At 52.8% G+C, this 18,008-nt stretch overlaps 6 protein-coding genes across 6 annotated transcripts; 3 read left to right on the top strand and 3 right to left on the bottom strand.

The window, feature by feature from the left end:
- Nucleotides 1-934: 934 nt before the first annotated feature.
- STEHIDRAFT_161295 (uncharacterized protein) lies at nucleotides 935-2,809 on the bottom strand (the record flags this gene model as incomplete). The annotated part of the gene is made up of 1 exon (XM_007308844.1): nucleotides 935-2,809. One exon carries the CDS (start codon nucleotides 2,807-2,809, stop codon nucleotides 935-937), a length of 1,875 nt encoding a protein of 624 aa, XP_007308906.1.
- A 2,583-nt stretch (nucleotides 2,810-5,392) lies between these two features.
- On the top strand, nucleotides 5,393-7,900 carry STEHIDRAFT_141904 (uncharacterized protein; the record flags this gene model as incomplete). The annotated part of the gene is made up of 7 exons (XM_007308845.1): nucleotides 5,393-5,577; nucleotides 5,664-5,762; nucleotides 5,839-6,186; nucleotides 6,257-6,355; nucleotides 6,421-6,777; nucleotides 6,851-6,949; nucleotides 7,021-7,900. The coding sequence occupies 7 exons, from the start codon at nucleotides 5,393-5,395 to the stop codon at nucleotides 7,700-7,702; spliced, it is 1,869 nt and encodes a 622-aa protein (XP_007308907.1). The 3' UTR covers nucleotides 7,703-7,900.
- A 315-nt stretch (nucleotides 7,901-8,215) lies between these two features.
- On the bottom strand, nucleotides 8,216-9,456 carry STEHIDRAFT_149678 (uncharacterized protein). The gene is made up of 3 exons (XM_007308846.1): nucleotides 9,165-9,456; nucleotides 8,458-9,090; nucleotides 8,216-8,387 (listed from the first exon to the last, which is right to left on the bottom strand). Exons 1-2 carry the CDS (start codon nucleotides 9,261-9,263, stop codon nucleotides 8,482-8,484), a joined length of 708 nt encoding a protein of 235 aa, XP_007308908.1. The 5' UTR covers nucleotides 9,264-9,456; the 3' UTR covers nucleotides 8,216-8,387; nucleotides 8,458-8,481.
- Nucleotides 9,457-10,456: 1,000 nt separating this feature from the next.
- On the top strand, nucleotides 10,457-13,552 carry STEHIDRAFT_65725 (uncharacterized protein; the record flags this gene model as incomplete). Its single annotated transcript, XM_007308690.1, has 9 exons — nucleotides 10,457-10,614; nucleotides 11,433-11,519; nucleotides 11,588-11,666; nucleotides 11,753-11,920; nucleotides 11,984-12,439; nucleotides 12,500-12,646; nucleotides 12,720-12,876; nucleotides 13,016-13,253; nucleotides 13,348-13,552. The coding sequence occupies 9 exons, from the start codon at nucleotides 10,457-10,459 to the stop codon at nucleotides 13,550-13,552; spliced, it is 1,695 nt and encodes a 564-aa protein (XP_007308752.1).
- A 1,070-nt stretch (nucleotides 13,553-14,622) lies between these two features.
- Nucleotides 14,623-16,372, top strand: STEHIDRAFT_134261 (alpha/beta-hydrolase; the record flags this gene model as incomplete). Its single annotated transcript, XM_007308847.1, has 5 exons — nucleotides 14,623-14,778; nucleotides 14,850-15,088; nucleotides 15,147-15,668; nucleotides 15,900-15,901; nucleotides 16,197-16,372. The coding sequence occupies 5 exons, from the start codon at nucleotides 14,623-14,625 to the stop codon at nucleotides 16,370-16,372; spliced, it is 1,095 nt and encodes a 364-aa protein (XP_007308909.1).
- A 121-nt stretch (nucleotides 16,373-16,493) lies between these two features.
- Nucleotides 16,494-17,983, bottom strand: STEHIDRAFT_114629 (uncharacterized protein; the record flags this gene model as incomplete). Its single annotated transcript, XM_007308848.1, has 2 exons — nucleotides 16,494-17,881; nucleotides 17,971-17,983. 2 exons carry the CDS (start codon nucleotides 17,981-17,983, stop codon nucleotides 16,494-16,496), a joined length of 1,401 nt encoding a protein of 466 aa, XP_007308910.1.
- Nucleotides 17,984-18,008: the final 25 nt, after the last annotated feature.

An 18,008-nucleotide genomic window follows, 5' to 3' on the forward strand; every position in this document is an offset into this window, starting at 1 on the left:
TCGACATCACACAGCTGTTTTATAATCGGTTCAATACCAGTCGTCGTGTCTATGACTTGAGTTACGCCCGCTTTTGATAATGATAACCATCGTCATATACACCATCGTTGATTTATCCAAGAAATGCCAATACGTCGTCACCTCTCAATACTGTAACCTCAACTTCAGCAAAAACCTCGCGAACTCTCTCTCTCAAAAAAAAAAAAAAGATAAGAAAAATTGAACAAAAGTCTTGTGTCCTAAGCATACAACAGCGTGAAATAAGCGATCAAGCAAGCAATGACAGTCAAGTAAAACGAGGACTCTTCGTCAAGAAGCAGAAAGTGCTTAAGCAATGTAACGTAACGTAGCGTAAGTGATAAGTGGTGCGGGTGGTTGTGGTGTGTGGTGGGACAAGTTCGTTAGTGTGGTGAGATACGGATAGGGTGAGGAGTCTTGTTTGATTGTTATGAATAACGAAGAGAAGAGGCCTTCGTGGGGATAGATACTAGACAAGTGGTATCTCGAGAGGACGGGAGAAGGGAGGAACGAAGAGAAGAGAAGCGAAGGGGCATAAAGAGACATCAATGCTCGTGCGAGCAACAAATAAACGGGAACGGAATTTTGTAATGCGAAAGGCAAGGATGTGGGACCAGAGGGGAGGGGGAACGGGAGGATAGATATTGATATTGGGCGGGAGTGGAGTGTCCAGAGCACGGGCAGAGCAAGAAAAGCAAGAAAAGCGAGCAAGCAAGTGTCCGAGCAAGAGTTGGGAGAGAGAATTGCCCCGGAACCGGCGGAGCGAGGGACGAGAACGATCATCGACGCCGAACGACGAAGCGGATAGTGACGCCTGCGTCAGGCAAAGCAAACAGAAGACCCGTGAGCACATCAAACCTCGATCCATCCCCAAGCATACACACATACCATCTTCAGGCAATACACATCCGCTCCCTCAACGCATACTCGAGGGCGGCATATCCGGAATCAGGACATTATTCATCGGCTTCAAGTTCCCAAAGCTCGACTGATGCTGCAACGTCGGCATACCCGCTTGGTGGGGAACCGACTCGGTCGACTCCCCGCTACCAACGATCCCATCATACGCATCCATCTCCTGAAACTCCCTCGAATCATACTTCGGCACCGGCTTCCTCGCTCCCTTCCTCGTCGCCGAACTCCCCGACCTCTCCAACGGAATCACCTCCGCGCTCTGTCTCCTCCTCTGCGCCTGACTCTGATGCTGGTGCGAATCCGAGCCCCCACTGAAGAACGAATGGCCGTGTGGCGAAGACGGAGCGGAAGCATGCGAGACGGACAATGATGCGGGTCGGACGAGTCGCGCGGCCATAACGCTATCGATACTCTGCACGCTCTCCCTCGGAGTCCCATTGGGCGTCCACATCGGAGGCGAGGGATTCGACAGCGCCCGTTGCTGCGAAGATCGGAAAACGGAACTGGTCGATGAGTTCCGCGTGCTCATGCTCCCCAACGCCAACGGCGGAATCTGAGGCGCCGTCGTTGAAGAACTGAACACGTGAGGGTTGGCGGCGGCGTAAGGAAGCGGGGGATGGAGAGGCAAAACGTCGGGATGGACAGAGTCCCCGAGCTCGAGTTTTTCCGCGAAGAGGTCTTCGTCTGAATCACCGGGTGCGCTGATGCATCCCCCATTACCATTATCATTACCACCCTTTCCGCCGCCGCCGAAACTGCCCATCCTGCCGATATCAACAACGGTGTGTGAATCCCCGCTCTGGCTCTGGCTGAAGGACGAGTTATGTCCCTGTCCCGCGTTAGTCCCACGTCCCTGCGCATGCGCATTCCCTGATCCCTCCATACCCATACCCATCCCGTCCGCACCGACCGCATAGGCATCGGCCGGCATACCGAACCCATATGCAGGTGGTCCAGCTTTCACCGCCAATCCCTCAGCGCTCGACGACTCATGCTTCCCCTCACTAACCTTCCGACTCCTCTTCCTACCATGGCGATTCCGATTCGGCAAACTCGTCAATGCGTCCCACGCGCCTCCGAACGCGATCGCACCACCACCACCACCACCGGGCGAGCCGTGGATACGACGTGAGGAGAGGTCGGACTGAGCGCGGGCGCGGGCACGGGTGGGTTGGCGACGACGGCGGAGGAAGCAGAAGATGAGGGAACCGAGGACGGCGACGAGGAATGCTAGGCCGCCGATTACGCCGCCTGCTATTGCGCCCGCGTGGGAGGAGGCGGAGGGGGAGATGGCGGCGACTGCGGTGGATGTGGATGTGGAGGTGCTGGTGAGAGAGCCGGAAGTGGCGGCGGGTGTGGAGGATGCAGCAGCGGACGAAGAGGAGGAAGCAGAAGAAGAGGAGCCGGTGCCGTCGAAGCATGAAGTGTCGGTTCCGTTGAAAATGAAGAAGTTGGAGGATGCGACGAGGGTGTCTATGGAAGAGACGTATGCTTGGAGGATGTACCACCCTTGCGTTACGTTCGTCTTTTCCCATGTCCAAGTCTCGGTTGCCGCATCCAGGTCCTGCGCAAGCACTGTGTTGATCGTCGGGAGACTAGTACTCGATACCGAGGCTGTGGTCGTTTGTGTGGGTTGACTGAGGGTGTTGCTTGGCGCGGCAGATTGAACGAGTCCGCTGTCAGTGATGAGGATGTCGACCGTGGCATGAAGGTTTGCGTCGTCGGTGGACGTCCAATCCCAAGTGACTACAGATTGTCCGCAGGTGTACATTGTCGGAACATTAGTGAACGCGAATGAAGGCGTCGCAGATGCGATAGGCGCCGTGCTCGAAGTCGAAACCGTCGGGAGGACTCCTCCTGTACTGAGTCCCGCCATGGTGAAGAAAAGCAAAGAGCAAACGAGGCGGAAAAGAAGAGGCCTGCGCTGTGATGGGATGAGGGCGAGATATATCCGCTGTGCAAGCAAGTCACTACGGATCCCAGGACGTGCTCGGCAGTGCTAATCGGCTGCAGCCAGAAACGGCGAGAATAGGCCACGCAAGCCGTGCAACCATCGATGTTAGAAACATCAGGTCTGGACATGGATCTGAAACAGAAAAAAAGGACATACAGATCCTGTGCGAGCGCTCGAAGATCCCTATAAGTAAATCAAGAACGCGTTTTACGCCCGTTCTCTCGTCTGCCTCGACCAAACTGAATTGGACGATGCTCAAGAGCCTGTTCGACTCCCTTTAAGTCTTGTCGAGAGAAAAACGCCGACGACGTTGCCCAAGTTGTTGCGGGGCTACGAAGACGACGACGACGAGGGTCGTGAGATGGGGGTAAGAGGGAGAGAGGGCCAAGAGGAACGGCTGAGCGTCTCTCATGGTCCCTTATATTATTGTCTTACGGTCAACCGACCCCGCTTCTTATTCTCGACCTCAACCGAGCGCCCTCTTCCAGCCATCCTCCGGCCGAGGGTCACGGCTTTCCGGCAGGATACCGCGAATGGCAACTCTGGCGGAGGTGAGACGGATGCAATAGGGGCCGTTGCCCTCCACCTTCGGCTTCGGCACCGGACTCGCGTGATTTTGTCCATATGTTCTCGCAAATGCGTGCCTTTTTCGTATGTTTTCTGTTTTTTGAACGTCCACTGCAGCTGTATCCTGCTCTTTTCCTGTGGACGCCTCCGGAGTGCAGGCGGCTTTATCATTCATATTTCGCTTCCCTTAATGCTAACCTGCCATTTGGTCTACTCGAAATCGGCAGTCGTCATACCGTTTCCTCTCCACAAACCGCCCACTCAGATGACAGCATCATCCACTTAATGCATACTCTCAAGTTCGTACCTTCATCTTGTAAATCGCCGTAATGCGTCACCAGTGCCCTATACCTTCTGCGCGTCGAGCGTGCCTGCGAAGCTTAGAAGTGTAGCTGCATTTATGCTCTACAAGCGAAATGGTTGGGGACATGGAGAGATGCATGCAACGGTGTCTGCAATATTGGCGCTGAAAAAAGTTATCACCATCACCGGGTCCGAGTCGACGGTTGCACGCTGGTAGCAGCCTGTCATTGTTGTCCTCGTTCCCATCTCGTTTTCATCATCCCGAAGAATGGCCTTCGGGGTAACAGTCTCGGACAAGTATAGACGCTCGACTCATACTCGAGGAGCTGTACTCTCCCTTGCATCACGAATGTAGATAACGTTGTGCAGATGCGTCGGGAGAAGCCTGCGGAGGCGGGCCACTATCGACAGTGTCTGCCTCGACCTGCTCTTATACTGCGACTCACTTTCAAAGTCAGAGGAACACATGTTTCAGCCTCTCTGCAAATCATCCCTCGTCGGACTGATCCACTTCCCGTGCGCCTTTCCATTCGATTTGACTCTCGGACACAGACTCGTTCCAACCACGCACCATGGCTGCACGCCCCTCTTGCTTCAGCCTGAGGCCTCACCTCCCCCGCGGACGTGATAGTGCCGTGCATTGTTCAGTTTCGCGAGCGGCATGGTTTACAGCCGTGATGGGGAGCTCGGAGAGGATAAGAAAAAGCGATGTCTTGTTCCTCTCGTTCGGGTCGATCAACGCCAGCGCTTTACGCTATGTGGTGAAACCTGTGTCTTGACTCTTGAGCAGCCTTTCGCTGGTTGAAATTTCTTTGCCCCTGGGGCTTTGAACGAGCGATGCGCTCGGGTCTCGTGGTGTTGAGTGGGGACGGAGGTGACGGAGAATTCTACTTCACGGCGTGCCAAGCATGTTCACCTCCGATGTTTGTTCCTCGTCGGTGATCGTTGCGTTTAGCCTTATTTCAGGCTAGTATAGAATTCTACGATGTAGAGCACAGATATTCTTTCGTATTCAGGGCAACAACGAGTACTTGCGGAGGATAGTTTCTCGGTCTGTGTACAACGATCGATCGTATGTCTCAGACCATACCAGATACAAGTAGGCGCAATGGACGACAAGCTCGACTATTTGGAAACTCAGTACTCAACAGACAAGACCATACCTCAAAAGTCATCGAGTTCACCGAACACACCATACCACAGCACTTTCTTGATCTCGGCCACGTCAATCTGCCCAATCCCGGCCTCGTCGCTCAAATTCTATTGAAAGCCACTGGAGGCGATGCGTTCTTTCCCATGTTCTTGTTCGCCCTATCCCCTACCTGGGTTGCGCGGCGAATAGAAACAAAACGTCTGACGGGCATGAAACAGCATTGTTGATCAATCTGGGCTTTTCGGGCAGCCTGCTCAGGTATGATAACAGCCTTTCTGCGAGCTGGGATCTGCAACAATCCTTTAAATACTTCAGTTCGTTCTGGCGAATCTCTGCCTCATCCTCGTTTCCTATCTTCTTGTTCTTCTCCTCTCCTCTCCCCATCTTCACTCCTCCGCTCCGTCTCCTTTCTCTCGTCTTCTGTTTTTATTCAGATATATTCATCTACTAGAATAACGACTAATCTGCGACATTCACGAACGATGCTCGGTTCGGCTTTCTCGTTACTGAGCGCCCTGGCCGCGGTGGCGGTGGCACCCGCCGCATTGGCCTACACCGTTCATGAAGTCTCCGTTGGAGGTCTTCAGGCAGACGGTGTCACGCCGATGCTCGCATTCTCGCCTCCCTACCTGAACGCAACACCCGGGGATGTCGTTCGCTTCACTTTGTACGTCCCCCTTCAATACTTATTTTTTGGCCTTGTGCTGTACGCTGATGGCCCATCATCGTCCTCTTTTTCTGATACTAAAACAGCCATGTGAAGAACCATACCGTCACCGAGTCTTCGTTCGACGCACCTTGTTCGAAGCTGACCGATGCTTCAGGCTCATTTGTTGGCTTCGACTCTGGCTTGTACGTCTTCCTCGTCCCTCCCTTTGCTCTCATAACAGCAAAATAAATTCTAACCCCCTGTCTCACTCACAAATAGCATGCCCATCGACCCGTCGGCCACGACCGCGACCACCTTCAACATCACCGTGAACACCACTGCCCCCATCTGGGGCTACTGTCGTCAATCCGGCGCCGCACCCGGTGCACCAACGCACTGTCAGTCCGGCATGGTCTTCGGAATCAACCCTCCCCCCACCGGCGAGAAGACCTTCTTCAACTACCAGACGCTGGCGAAGTTCTCGACGACGCAGGGTGTGATGCCTGGGGAGCCGAAGGTGCATGATGTCGTTGTGGGTGGGTTGAAGGAAGACGGGGTGACGCCGAATTTGGCGTATATTCCGAATAATATTACGGCGAAGGTGGGGGAGAAGGTTAGGTTCCATTTGTAAGTCGTACTCTTTATTTTATTTTCTGTCGATGAAGAGTGAGTCGCTCACGGACCTTTGTGTGAGTAGCCAGGTGAAAAACCATACGGTCACAGAGTCGTCCTTCGAGGCTCCTTGTTCCAAGCTCGTAGACGCTTATGGCACCCCTTCCGGGTTCGACTCAGGATTGTAAGTCACCCTTCTCTACGCCCATCTCAACACAAAACATTGACACTCAACTTGGCCGCCCACAGCACCCCCGTCAACGCTACCAACCTCACTGCCACCAGCAGCCCCACCTTCGAAATCACCGTCAACTCCACCACCCCCATCTGGGGCTACTGTCGTCAGACCGGCGCCGCACCCGGAGCACCCACTCACTGTCAATCCGGAATGACCTTCGCCATCAACTCGCCCGAGTCCGGAGTGAAGACGTTCGCGAACTATCAGACGCTTGCGCGATTCTCGACGACGCAGGCGGCACAGGCTACGGGCGAGAAGGTGCATGATGTTGTTGTGGGGGGCTTGCAAGGGGATGGGGTTACGCCGAATTTGGTTTATATTCCGAATAATATTACGGCGAAGGAGGGGGAGAAGGTCGTTTTTCATTTGTGGGTCGTTTTTTCTCACATTTTCTCGATTTCTATGACAATGACAAGGGGCTGATCTCCGCGATTTATGTAGCTCTGTGAATAACCATACGGTCACGCAATCTTCCTTCGCCTCTCCTTGCTCCAAACTCGTCAACTCCTACAATCAGCCCAGCGGCTTTGATTCTGGCTTGTACGTCCTCTCTCAACGCCACTCACTCTTTCTCTTCTCCCACTAACATCTCATCTCATCGTATGTTATAGCACCCCCGTCAGCAATGCCTCCCTCCTCGAATCCGAGTCCCCCACCTTCACCGTCACAGTGAACGACTCGACAACCCCCATCTGGGCCTACTGTCGTCAACTCGGCAAAACCCCCGATGCACCGACGCACTGTCAATCCGGGATGGTACTGGGGATCAACGCGCCCATCACTGGAAACACCCTGGACGCGTTCATCGCGAACGCTAGAGCCTCGACGAGCCAGACGGGCATGAGCGCGTCGTTCCCCGAGTCTGGGTCGACTGCTAGCGCTGCGGGGACGTCGACGTATACCAGTTCGGCGTGGTATGCGTCTTCGAGCTCCAGCAGTGATTATGGTTATGGATCGAGTAAAGGTGTCTCGGGCGATAGTCTTTCCAATGCTATTTCGGACTCTGACGCATCGCCCGACTCGTCGATCAACAAGCTCCTGAACTACGTCCCCGCGATCCTCGGTCTCCTCTCCGGTGCCGTCCTCCTCCTGCTCGTCCTGCTCGTACTTGCGATAGTGATGATCAGGCATCATGGGTGGAAGGGCGTGGCTGGAGTCGGTGCGACAAGGACTCTGGCGCCGAGTTATCGGCCGATACAGTTGGATGGGCCGGGGGGTTCTGGAATGAAGGGAGCGGAGATGGAGAGGTATCATGATAGTGAGGGGTTGTATGCGGAGGGACCGGTTCATTGAGCGGGTGATATGTCTTTTCGTGTTCTGTTTTGTTGTCTGGAGTTATGTTGTCGGGATCTTTCGGTCTCTGATTCGTGTGGGTGGACTTTGACGGTGCTTCGTTTTGTTATCGACGTTATTACTAAGTTTTCTACGATACAGGGTTTACTTTTACTTTGGTGACCACGATCTTTTACTTACATGGACTATTACTTATGGTTGTGGCGTAATATATCGCTTTGTGATTTGAGCATCTGAGGTGTAAGGATGGTACTAGGGTAATGTGGCACCCGCGATTACAAGCCTCCCAAGCGATGAATCATTCCACAGCGCTGGCTGCGTGGTCGATGTCAAACCCAACTTGTACCGAACGGGAGAGCGGAAAGGGACACAATGCGTCCGATGAAAAGAAGAGGATGAGATACTTACAGTGGCGTAGAAAGGGTCGGAGTTGTTCAACCAGTGGCGGTGGCGTAATGTCTTGCCTTGCTTCTGGCGACTAGAGTTCGTTTCACTCGACACGGTTCACAAAGTCCTTGTCCAACGTCAACCTGACGTGCCCACATATATTCCGGTGTACACCAAAAAGCCCTTATGAAATACAACACGACATGCTATACCAACTCGCACATCGGGGAAACCAGCTCAGAAGAACGTAGACCAAGTTCTCGCCGGCCCAGGAAGAAAGAGAGCGACGATATGAGAGCTAAGGCAGAGTACATACGACAATTAGTAAATCGACGACATACAAGAACCATCCAAGAACAGCGACTCACCAATGACTTGTAACCGTCGACCGTTCACTCACTCCTCCTCTGCAACCCCGCAATCCTCTCAATCTCCCTCCTCAACAACTCCTCCCCTTCCTCCGTCCTCCTAAACTCAACAACCTCCCTCTTACCCTGGGACTTTGGCCTGCTGGTCACAATCGCAATCCTCTCGAACTCCCGCCTCAACAACTCAGCCTTCTCCGCCTCCCTCTTCGCCTTCGCGATAGCAGAGATACGGTTAAGCTCAGCGCTGAGCAGGTCAGCGGAACTGTCGTCACCGTCGCTATCCAATGACCTTTCCTCTACCTCCTCCTCCTCCTCCTCCTCGACACGCTTGCTCTGCTGCTTAATGGTGACATCGCCGACGGTGATGGTCGTAGTAGACGAAGGATCACGGCGTTGAAGTTCGGCCTCACGGATGCGAGAGATCTCACGAGCGAAGAGATCGTCTACAGGCCCGGATGCTGCAGGCTCTGGGACGGGTTCAGGGGAAGGGGAACGTTTGTAGTCGGGTTCGAAGCCGGAGAAGTCGGCTTTGAGGACGGGCTCGGGTGCGGGAGTGGGCTCACGGGCCTGGAGGGCTGCGATGCGGGCTACTTCGCGGAGGAAGAGTTCGGATTCTTCTTGCGCTCCGCCGTGCTATTGATTCATAAATGAAGAATGATTAGTTGAGAGGGGATGAGGAGGGATGAGGTGAGAGGACGAGAACGTACGCGAGCGGCGAGGATTGAAGTCCCGGGAGTGGGCAACGCGAATGCACTACCGATGAGAGCGACGAAGACGGAGAGGGTAAGGAAACGGGTGGAGAACATTGTCGATATGTGGGAACTGGTGGTGATGGTCGGTATGTGCTGAAGTATGTGCTGAAATACAATTGCAAGGGAACGGAAACAGTGAACGAAGAAAGGCCCGAATGAAAGACGTGCAGAGAAGAGCAGGGGAGCAAAAGCCGCACAGCGAGCAGAAAGACAAAGGGACGAGGACGAAGGACAACCGATACCAGATCGACGGGGGAAAAGAAGAAAGGGTACGAGCACGAGAGGAAAGGTCGCTTGTTTATATACGGCTTCGAGCAGCCGAAGACAGAAGTTTCCAAGGCAAAGACATGCTGATTGTGAAAGAGAGCAACCAGCAACAGTCAGGTACGATTTCCTTCACGACCATTTGTAGATACAGCGTGATACGGGACGGTTCAGGCGCGAAGCTCGCGCCAAGGTGCTTTTCGCAGAGTCTCGAAGCTGGAGGACTTGGAGAGACGGGCTGCGAGCGGTTGTGTTGACAACAAGCGCGTGTTCCGCTGTTCGAATTCCTCAAAATTAAAGCCAAGTGCTCCCCGCCGGTCTGGATAATGGCCTTCAAAAATATCCTTAGTTGGCCGTTCCCAAATCTATCCACTGGTCTCAGACTATCCTAGCACCAAGGCACGGAAATCACGTCGAACGAGGAAAACGCTCAGGCGTGCGTCACCACGCATGCGTAGCTGCAGGAAACCGGGCGCAGCTTCCGGCGAACGTTCGTTCACAACACGCCCAAGTTTCGGGGACAATTTGCTGGAATCAAGTAGAGGCATCGACCTGTTATCCTAGCAAAGACTGGGAATATCCAGCAAGAGAAAAAAAGTTCTTTGAAGCAGACGGAAGGAAGAGACTAAGTACGGGGACGAAGACGAAAAGACGCGACGGAGGCTTGGAGAAAATTAAGCCAAAATGAATTTGAGCCTCCGGTGGAGCGGACCGCGCACATAACCGCGGAGAGAAATGACTTCATCCGTACGGTCGCTCGAAAAGGAAATCCGCTACAGCCACTTAGGCTTGGCTTGAAGGCCAGTTACAGCAAGACAAAGTCACAGCTTATCCGCGTCCCTCTTCATTCTTTCTCTCTCTCTCCTTCTCCGTAGCCCTTTCCTACCCCACTTCGTCGACTAGTTTCCAGAGGTTTCTAGTCTCCTTGACTGTTCGCTTTCGTTTTTGCTTTCCATCCGCGCTCGTTGTCACGAAGAATCACGATGGCCGACTCGAAGAAGGATACAAATATTGCGGCGACGGAAGACGACGCACTGGCCGCACCAGTCACCCTGCCCGAAGACACAGGGGAGGGTGGCAAGTTGAAGATGCTGATGCAGCTTGTGAAGAAGTGCATGGGTGTAAAGGACATCGCGTCGATGTGAGTACACTCTTCTCACTGCTGACGTCTGCCTTCGGCAATGTTTGGAGTGTGGCCAAGGTTGAGCACGTTTTGTCTCCTGTGCACGCCATGGGGTGATGCTTGGTGGTCTGCAGCTTGTCTGCGTTCTGGCTGGAGGGGTCGTAGCGCCATGTTATAGATGCTTGGCACCACAAGCGTAACATGAGTTTTAAGCCAATTCGCAGCGTTGCCCCGATAGAACCTATATTGGCGCGCGTTCTCGTCAATCTTCATCCTAAGAGAGGATTCCTTGGAGCTTTCCTTGTGTTGCTCAGCTTCAGGACTGTTGTTCTGCTGTGCATCATCAAACGAATGAACAGCGGATGCAATGCTATAGAGCCATGAAATACCTAGCGCGGTACCCATGGGTTAGGTTCTACTACATTTTTAGTGTTCCTTCTCCCGTACAATCATCCAGTCACTGGAAAACTTGCGGACAACGCACCCTTAGGAATATCTGGGATCACTTCTGTGGTCCATCCGTTTCGTTGAAGATCAATTTGTTCTATTCTTAGCCAAAAACCGAACGCTGCTGCATGTGGCGTAACAGCAGCTGTCCAAGTGGCGCCTGTAACGATTAGCCTTCATCAACGGGACTTCCTTTAAAACAAGGCTGCTTTCCGAGGTGCATCTAATATCATACCGTCTTGCCGTCCCAGCGACGAACGAACTCGTCGATGTATGGATCTGTACTCTCTAGTACTTCATCCATTATTTTGACTTGCATTCCCACGATCTTCTATTTCGGGCTATCTTCTATCAGTATTGGCTTCTAACCAACCATATATTTTTCACAGGCGCCTTTCACTACCTGCTTCCTTGCTCGAACCTGTTCCCAACCTCGAGTACTGGCACTATCTTGACCGACCAGACCTCTTCGCTGCGTATGTCTTGTTCCCGTGGTAATCAAGTTTGAATTAGCCTGCTAACCTATCGGCTGCACGAAACACAGTATCAATGACTCTGAAGATCCCTTTGAGCGAATGCTGGCCGTTCTCCGATTCACGTTTTCAAAGGACCTCAGACATATAGTATGTTTCCTTTTATTACCTTCCTCCTATCTCCCATTTATACCCTCACCCTCGTATACCTTACTGATCCTCGACATCCACAACAGCGCGGCAAAGTATGCAAACCTTACAACTCCGTCCTCGGCGAACACTTCCGCTCCCACTGGGACGTCATCCCCGTCTCCTATCCCGCCGACCCCAGCCAACCTCCCATCCAACACCACGCCCTCACAGACTCCGCGCCCAAACTCCCGCACCCACACCGAGCCGAAAGCGTGAAGAGCGAGACGCGTGGCCAGTTGCACTTACACCCGCACCACGGCCCCGAGTTCAGCCAGTTGAGCGGGGCGGGGTATAGTTCGCCTGCTGTGGACACTTCGTCGAGTAATTCTGGAGGAACGGGATCGACTGTGGAGTCGAATGTGGACGCGCAGATGTCGAATCTCAGTCTTGTCGGTACGGACGGCGCGGTGTCGACGTCTACGTCCGTCGACCCTTCCCGTGGTGAGGGTGCTGCTGTCGTGGTCGAGGCGGAGGCAGGGAGGGAGGCAGAGAGTGGGGTCTTGGACGATGGGAAGATCAGGATCGTTTATTTGACGGAGCAGGTGTCGCATCATCCGCCGATTTCGTCTTTCTATGTGACTTGTCCGGCGAAGAAGATGGCGATGGCCGGTGTGGACCAGATTTCGGCGAAGGTGACGAGTACGGCGGCGGTGAGGATTGGGCCGGGGAGTCAGAATAAGGGGTTGTTTGTCCAAATCGAGGGTGGACCTGGGGAGGGGGAGAAGTACCAGGTTTGTTCTTTTTCTTCGTTTGCTTGATGGTCATTATTGATCGATGATTCGGTTTTGTAGGTGACGCATCCGAGTGCGGTCGTGAATGGCTTGTTGAGGGGAAGCCTGTATGTGACAGTTTCGGAGAGCACAATCATTACATGTACGGGAGGCAAAGGAGTGGGGGACGGCGAACAGCTGAGGGCCATAATTGAGTACAAGGAAGAGGTGCGTCGCCCAACCCCCACCACGTCCCTGTTTCCAAACTCCTGACTGCATACTGATATTTTTGCGCCGTTAGTCCTGGCTCGGAAAGTCGCAATATCTCATCGAAGGCTGCATACACACCTACAACCCTTCGTCATCCGACCACGTCGAATGGACTCGGGTGAAGCATGTTCCTAAAGCCCTCATTCTTGCGAACCTGGAGGGTTCCTGGCGGGGAACTGTTCGTTGGCGTCGCTCTTCATCCGGCTCAACTACCGCTTCCCTCATTTCTTCCTCTGGAACATCACTCAAGAAAGGTGAACTCTCTCCTCCCACCCCCATTTGTCGCTTGTCTATCCCGTCCTTATGCTTATGCCGATGTCCGCATAGGTTCATCCCCAGACGACAGCAAAGACTGGAACGTCCTACTCGATCTGAACCACCTGAACGTAGTCCCGAAGACAGTAAGGCCACTGGAGAGACAGTTACCAGATGAGAGCAGGAAGCTGTGGGAGAAAGTGACGAATAAGCTGGTCGGGAAGGAGTTTGGTGAGGCGAATAAGTATAAGCAGGCGATTGAGCAGAGGCAGAGAGAGGAGGCGGCGGAGAGGAAGAAGAAGGGTGTTGAGTAAGTCGCTCCTTTCCCAGCTCGTCACCTTCCCTCTGTGCTGTTGTTAATGAACATCGTGGTTTTGTCGCGCTTCCTTGTTTGTCCTTTTTAGATTCGTCCCGAAGTACTTCGAGAAGGACATCGAGTCCGGTATGCCGATGCTGACGGAGGAAGGACGGAGAGCGATCGAGGAGGAGTTGAGGGAAGGCTTGCCCGCGCCCGCGCCTGCCGTTTCGACTTCGACTTCGCCAAAGCCTCCCCTGAGCGCCGCTTCGACCGAGACCGCTGTGCCTTCTGCCGCCACCGCTGCTGCATAGTTGTGGATATCGACGAGTTGGAGTTGGGAGGCGCTGCGGATATTGATAAAGTTGGAAGCGTTCGGCGCGCTTAATTGGGAGGTGGCGTAGATGTTGACGGGTTTGGGAGCGTTATTTGGGGTATATATGAAGGGCGGCTGGGTGAAATGGAGGCTGCATCATATTGAGGTGGAGGATGGAATGCGTGGATCCGCGAAGGGTCGTTAATTGAAGGTGGAGGATCATGGAGGATAGGCGTTATGGGTTTGGTTCAACATTCAAGACTACCCTGCTTGCTGCATGCATACATATCGGTATAGATGGCATGGGATGGAAGGGCGTGGGGAGTCCAGTCGTTATTAGGATTCGGGGTGGGGTGAGGTGGCGATCGTTGGCGATGGGACGGACGGATGGACGGACAAGCCTGGATCTGATCTGATTGCATATCGCTCAAATATTTTTCTTCTCTTCTTCCTCTTTTCTCCTGTTTCCGTGTATATTGACCTCGCTTTCAACTCGCCATTACTTTCTTACCATTTGATATATGACTTGCCACGAATTTTTATGAACCCCTTTCCTTTTCGATGAGTAATTCAAAGGTGTGGATTTTCCGATAGACTGAGGCGCAAAAAGGCTACACGTACGAAACCATAGTCTCTCACAGGCGGAGCTTGGTGTTGCAGCTTCGAAGACAGGGCGTTCAAAGCCACAAGTTCGCCTTGAGCTGTAAGTCAGTGCCACAAAGAGCAAATACGACCAAACATGAATCTGAGTCGCCACCTCTCGCCACAATGCCAGTCGTAGCCGTGTGTGTTTCTCCCCTCACAAACCCATCATCTCGAAATCAAACTTGCTAACTTTGAAAGGGCTTCCGCTCTCCCGACTCTTCTTTGCGCCGTGCTCCCATGATGACGAATTAAACAACAGAAATGACTACTCGACCCATTCCTGAGTAAGAATGCACTATTCATAAGCTGCTCCCGCCACTGGGGTAGGGTATAAAGCAAATACCTTGATGCTTCGCACGACTTGCTCTCTCACTACTCGACCACACCAACATCTTCTCTCCACGACCACACTGACATCAAATTATGACCGCTATTGCCAACTTCGAGGGATTCGATGTGTCCACCGAAATCTATAGCGTAGTGGAAGGGCATCCTATCGAGACTGACATCCTCATACCGAAGTCAGTTCCTGAAGGCCATCAGTGCCCTGTTATCGTCCGCATTCACGGCGGATTCCTCGTACGTCTCATACCTTCCATCCCACCTTCGAATACATGTCATAATTTTCTCATCGGCGTCGGACCCTCCAGATCATAGGCAACCGTGGCCCCGCTTGGTTCCCCTCCCACCTCTTGCAATTCGCCCTTTCCAAGAACGCGATCGTCATTTCGCCAGACTATCGCCTGCTCCCCGAAGCTACAGGAGCAGACATCCTCACCGATATCTGTGTGTCTCTCTGGGAATGGATACTCAATTCTTTCCCGAGTATCGTCGCGAAGGCACACCCAGGCGTGACCCCGGATTTGACGAGGATCATGGCTGTAGGTCCGTACTTATGTTTAATTTGATCAGGGATATTACTCGAACGGCTGACCCTGACTTGACAGGCGAATCGGCCGGGGCTACCTCGCGACCCAACTCGCACTTGCTCACCCGAGCCCTTCTCCCTCGACCAACAAACCCGGCATAACAGCCCTCATCCCAGCCTACCCCGTCCTCGACCTTCTCAACCCATTCTTTCTTTCCGGGGCCTTATCTTCTATATCGAAATCCTACACTCTTTTCGGAAACTCCGCTCCCCTTTCGACCTTCACCAATTTTGTCGCTGCAGTCAAGGCGGGTCAGAAACCGAGCGTCGTCACAGACGGGACGTTTCCAGAACCGGGAACCTATAATGAGAGGGAGGAGATGGGGATGGCTGCGGTCTTGCACGGTAAATTACCTGAGATGATAGGCTTGGATGATGAGGAGTGCTTCCCCATTGAACGTATCGAGCGTAGCGGAACCGCGCGCGAAGATGGAAGTGTCAAGACGATCGAGGCTTTACCGAGGAGGGTGTGGATTTATCATGGGAGTGCAGATCACGCCGTTCCACCGGTGGGGAGTCGGAGGTTCGTGGAGGTCGTATGGTGGTGGACACCACTTCATGTCAAACCGCAGATATTTTTTTCTCGACCTGGGAAGAAAATTTTGCTAAGAAAGTAACCCCTACTTCAGATCAAATCCGCTGTTTCGAAGTGATCCTATATTCCTAACCCTAACCCTAATTTAACCGCCAAATCGACTCGAGATCACCGACATAGACCCTACCTAACACATTGAAAATATGTTTGAACAACAGGCTTTACCATAGAATCTAGGTGTCAGTCTCAGAGAAAGTGTATCTGAGCTTTCAATTGCATCAGGAAAAATGTCTGGCTGCCCGCCACATCAACAACAGGGTTAGCTGGTCGCCACACATCCATATATGGATGTATTATGTAATCAAAACCGCCAAATCCATTTTGGGATAACCGAATTTTGGAATTTTGGAAAACTGGTCCGGCCAATCTGTTCGTTACACCCCTAGGAGTGTTTTCCTGCATTTGCTAAGGACTCGGAGCAAATCTCGTCGAGCAGTAACATATCCGCGCGGAGAGTCAAGACTTGTCACGAAGTGGTGTCCACCACCATACGGGAGAAGTTGAGTGGAAAGGGGACGGAGGTGAATTATTACGAGGATGTAGGGGAAGATCATGGCTTTGATGCGCAGGCGAGGTTAGATTCGGAGAGCGATGGGTGGCTGAGGGAAGGATACGACTGGGTTGAGGTGGCGTGGTTGGGTCTTGAGTAAGATGAGGTTGATGTGTGCGCTTTCGCGCTGTAGTCTACAAGAAGTATTGTTCTATTTTGCAGCCCACAGTTACATGATTGACCACTCGTGACGCGAACATCCACCTTTATGATTTGGCCTGTTAATCCGATAACCCGCACAGCTCCTGGGACGCCGATTCCCATTGTTTTGGCCTATCGTGTAACACAATACCCCGCATATTCACAACATCCTCCAATAACGATGTGTTAGGACCTCCCCTTTCGGTAGTCAAGCAGAGATGTCTCAGCTGTGGAAGGGTAGTCTCGTTCCTCAGAACAGCGACGATTTCCGGAAGGATGTGTCCGGATGGATTGTACAGAAGGGAACTCGAAGGAAGGTAGAGATTGAGAGACATCAGAGACTTCGGCCCGCGAACGAAATGCTTTGGGGATATAGACCCTCTTGCTATCCCTAGGACGCGAAGACGAGGCATCTGGACGATAATATTCGCGATGGTATCGTCCTCGCTGAATGGAAAGCGTGATGCCCATTGGGCGTCTGGATTGTTCGGGTAAATGACGTTTGACTTGATACGAAATTCTGGGAGGACGAGCTTGACCAATTGATCTGACCAGACGCGAAGAGCCGGTGCTATGAACGTAGTCGGAGGTTGGTCGCAGAGGTGGGTGCACGATGATGCCGCATTGAGCTCGGTGAGATTTGGGGCCAATGACGATAGCATATGGAACTCGTAATCGGAGTTCAAGCAATTGATGAGCGTGAGGCGCCGTATAGTGGGACATGTGTTTTGTGCGAGGCCAGAATCCCAGTTCTGAAGTGGTGATGCCGATATGATTATCTGACGACGCTCGCGTAGTCGTTGCATGGACGATGCAAAGTCATGGGAGATGGTGGCGCGCATCGATGGAAGGTCGGAGGTGGTGTGATAGAGGGCGTGAGTAGAACCGTCATCTCTAGAGCAGCATGTAAATGAATCGATAGAGACGGTTTCCAGGTCGTGGAGATGATGAAGAATAAGTACGAGGTCTTCTACGTCACAGAGGGGAGGAGAGGAGGAGCCCAGGAGACGATTGGGAGACAGTATGAGTGCTCGCAAGTGATGCTTCTCCCGTAGGACTTCAAAGATCGGCATGACGCTTATATGGACTCTGGCCCATCCGCGAAGCTCGAAAACACGTAGGTTAGGAACAGATTGAAGGATTCGAAGGAGGTGGAATGCTTCTCCAGGCTCTCCCCCAATGGTTCCTGTATGGATCTCCTCGACGAGTCCAGCTAAGGACTCGTTCTCTGCCATCGTCCTGCTGAATAACGCGAGGGTTTCTCCAAGCATACACCGGAACGTGGTTGGACCAAGGTAGATGTACTTGTACAGGTATTCGTGTGCAAGATCTCTGAAGAAAGTATTGGCTCGAGCCAACGCCGCGACGGAAGAGTTGGGGGTGAGGTCGTGTTGCCTTTTGCGCTCGCTAGGGAGCATTTCCTCGAGAATAGATCGCCATATTTCGATAGGCAGCCTCATGCTGGATGCTGTTCGACAAACCACCATGAGGATTCAGTGATACACAAAGTAAGTGAGGTTTGAAAAACAACGGAGAATGAGCAAGCATCCTACTTACGATCGTTGGACATTTTATTATATATGTAAGTACACAAC

Source organism: Stereum hirsutum, assembly GCF_000264905.1.
Source record: "Stereum hirsutum FP-91666 SS1 unplaced genomic scaffold STEHIscaffold_16, whole genome shotgun sequence".
In the NCBI taxonomy this organism is placed as follows: Eukaryota; Fungi; Basidiomycota; class Agaricomycetes; order Russulales; family Stereaceae; genus Stereum; species Stereum hirsutum.

Bases quoted from the DNA above. Each gene is read 5' to 3' on its own strand.
- STEHIDRAFT_149678 (XM_007308846.1), bottom strand. From the start codon at position 9,263: ATGTTCTCCACCCGTTTCCTTACCCTCTCCGTCTTCGTCGCTCTCATC. The intron at 9,091-9,164 runs GTACGTTCTCGT...ATGAATCAATAG, and splicing joins CTTCAATCCTCGCCGCTCGC to CACGGCGGAGCGCAAGAAGA.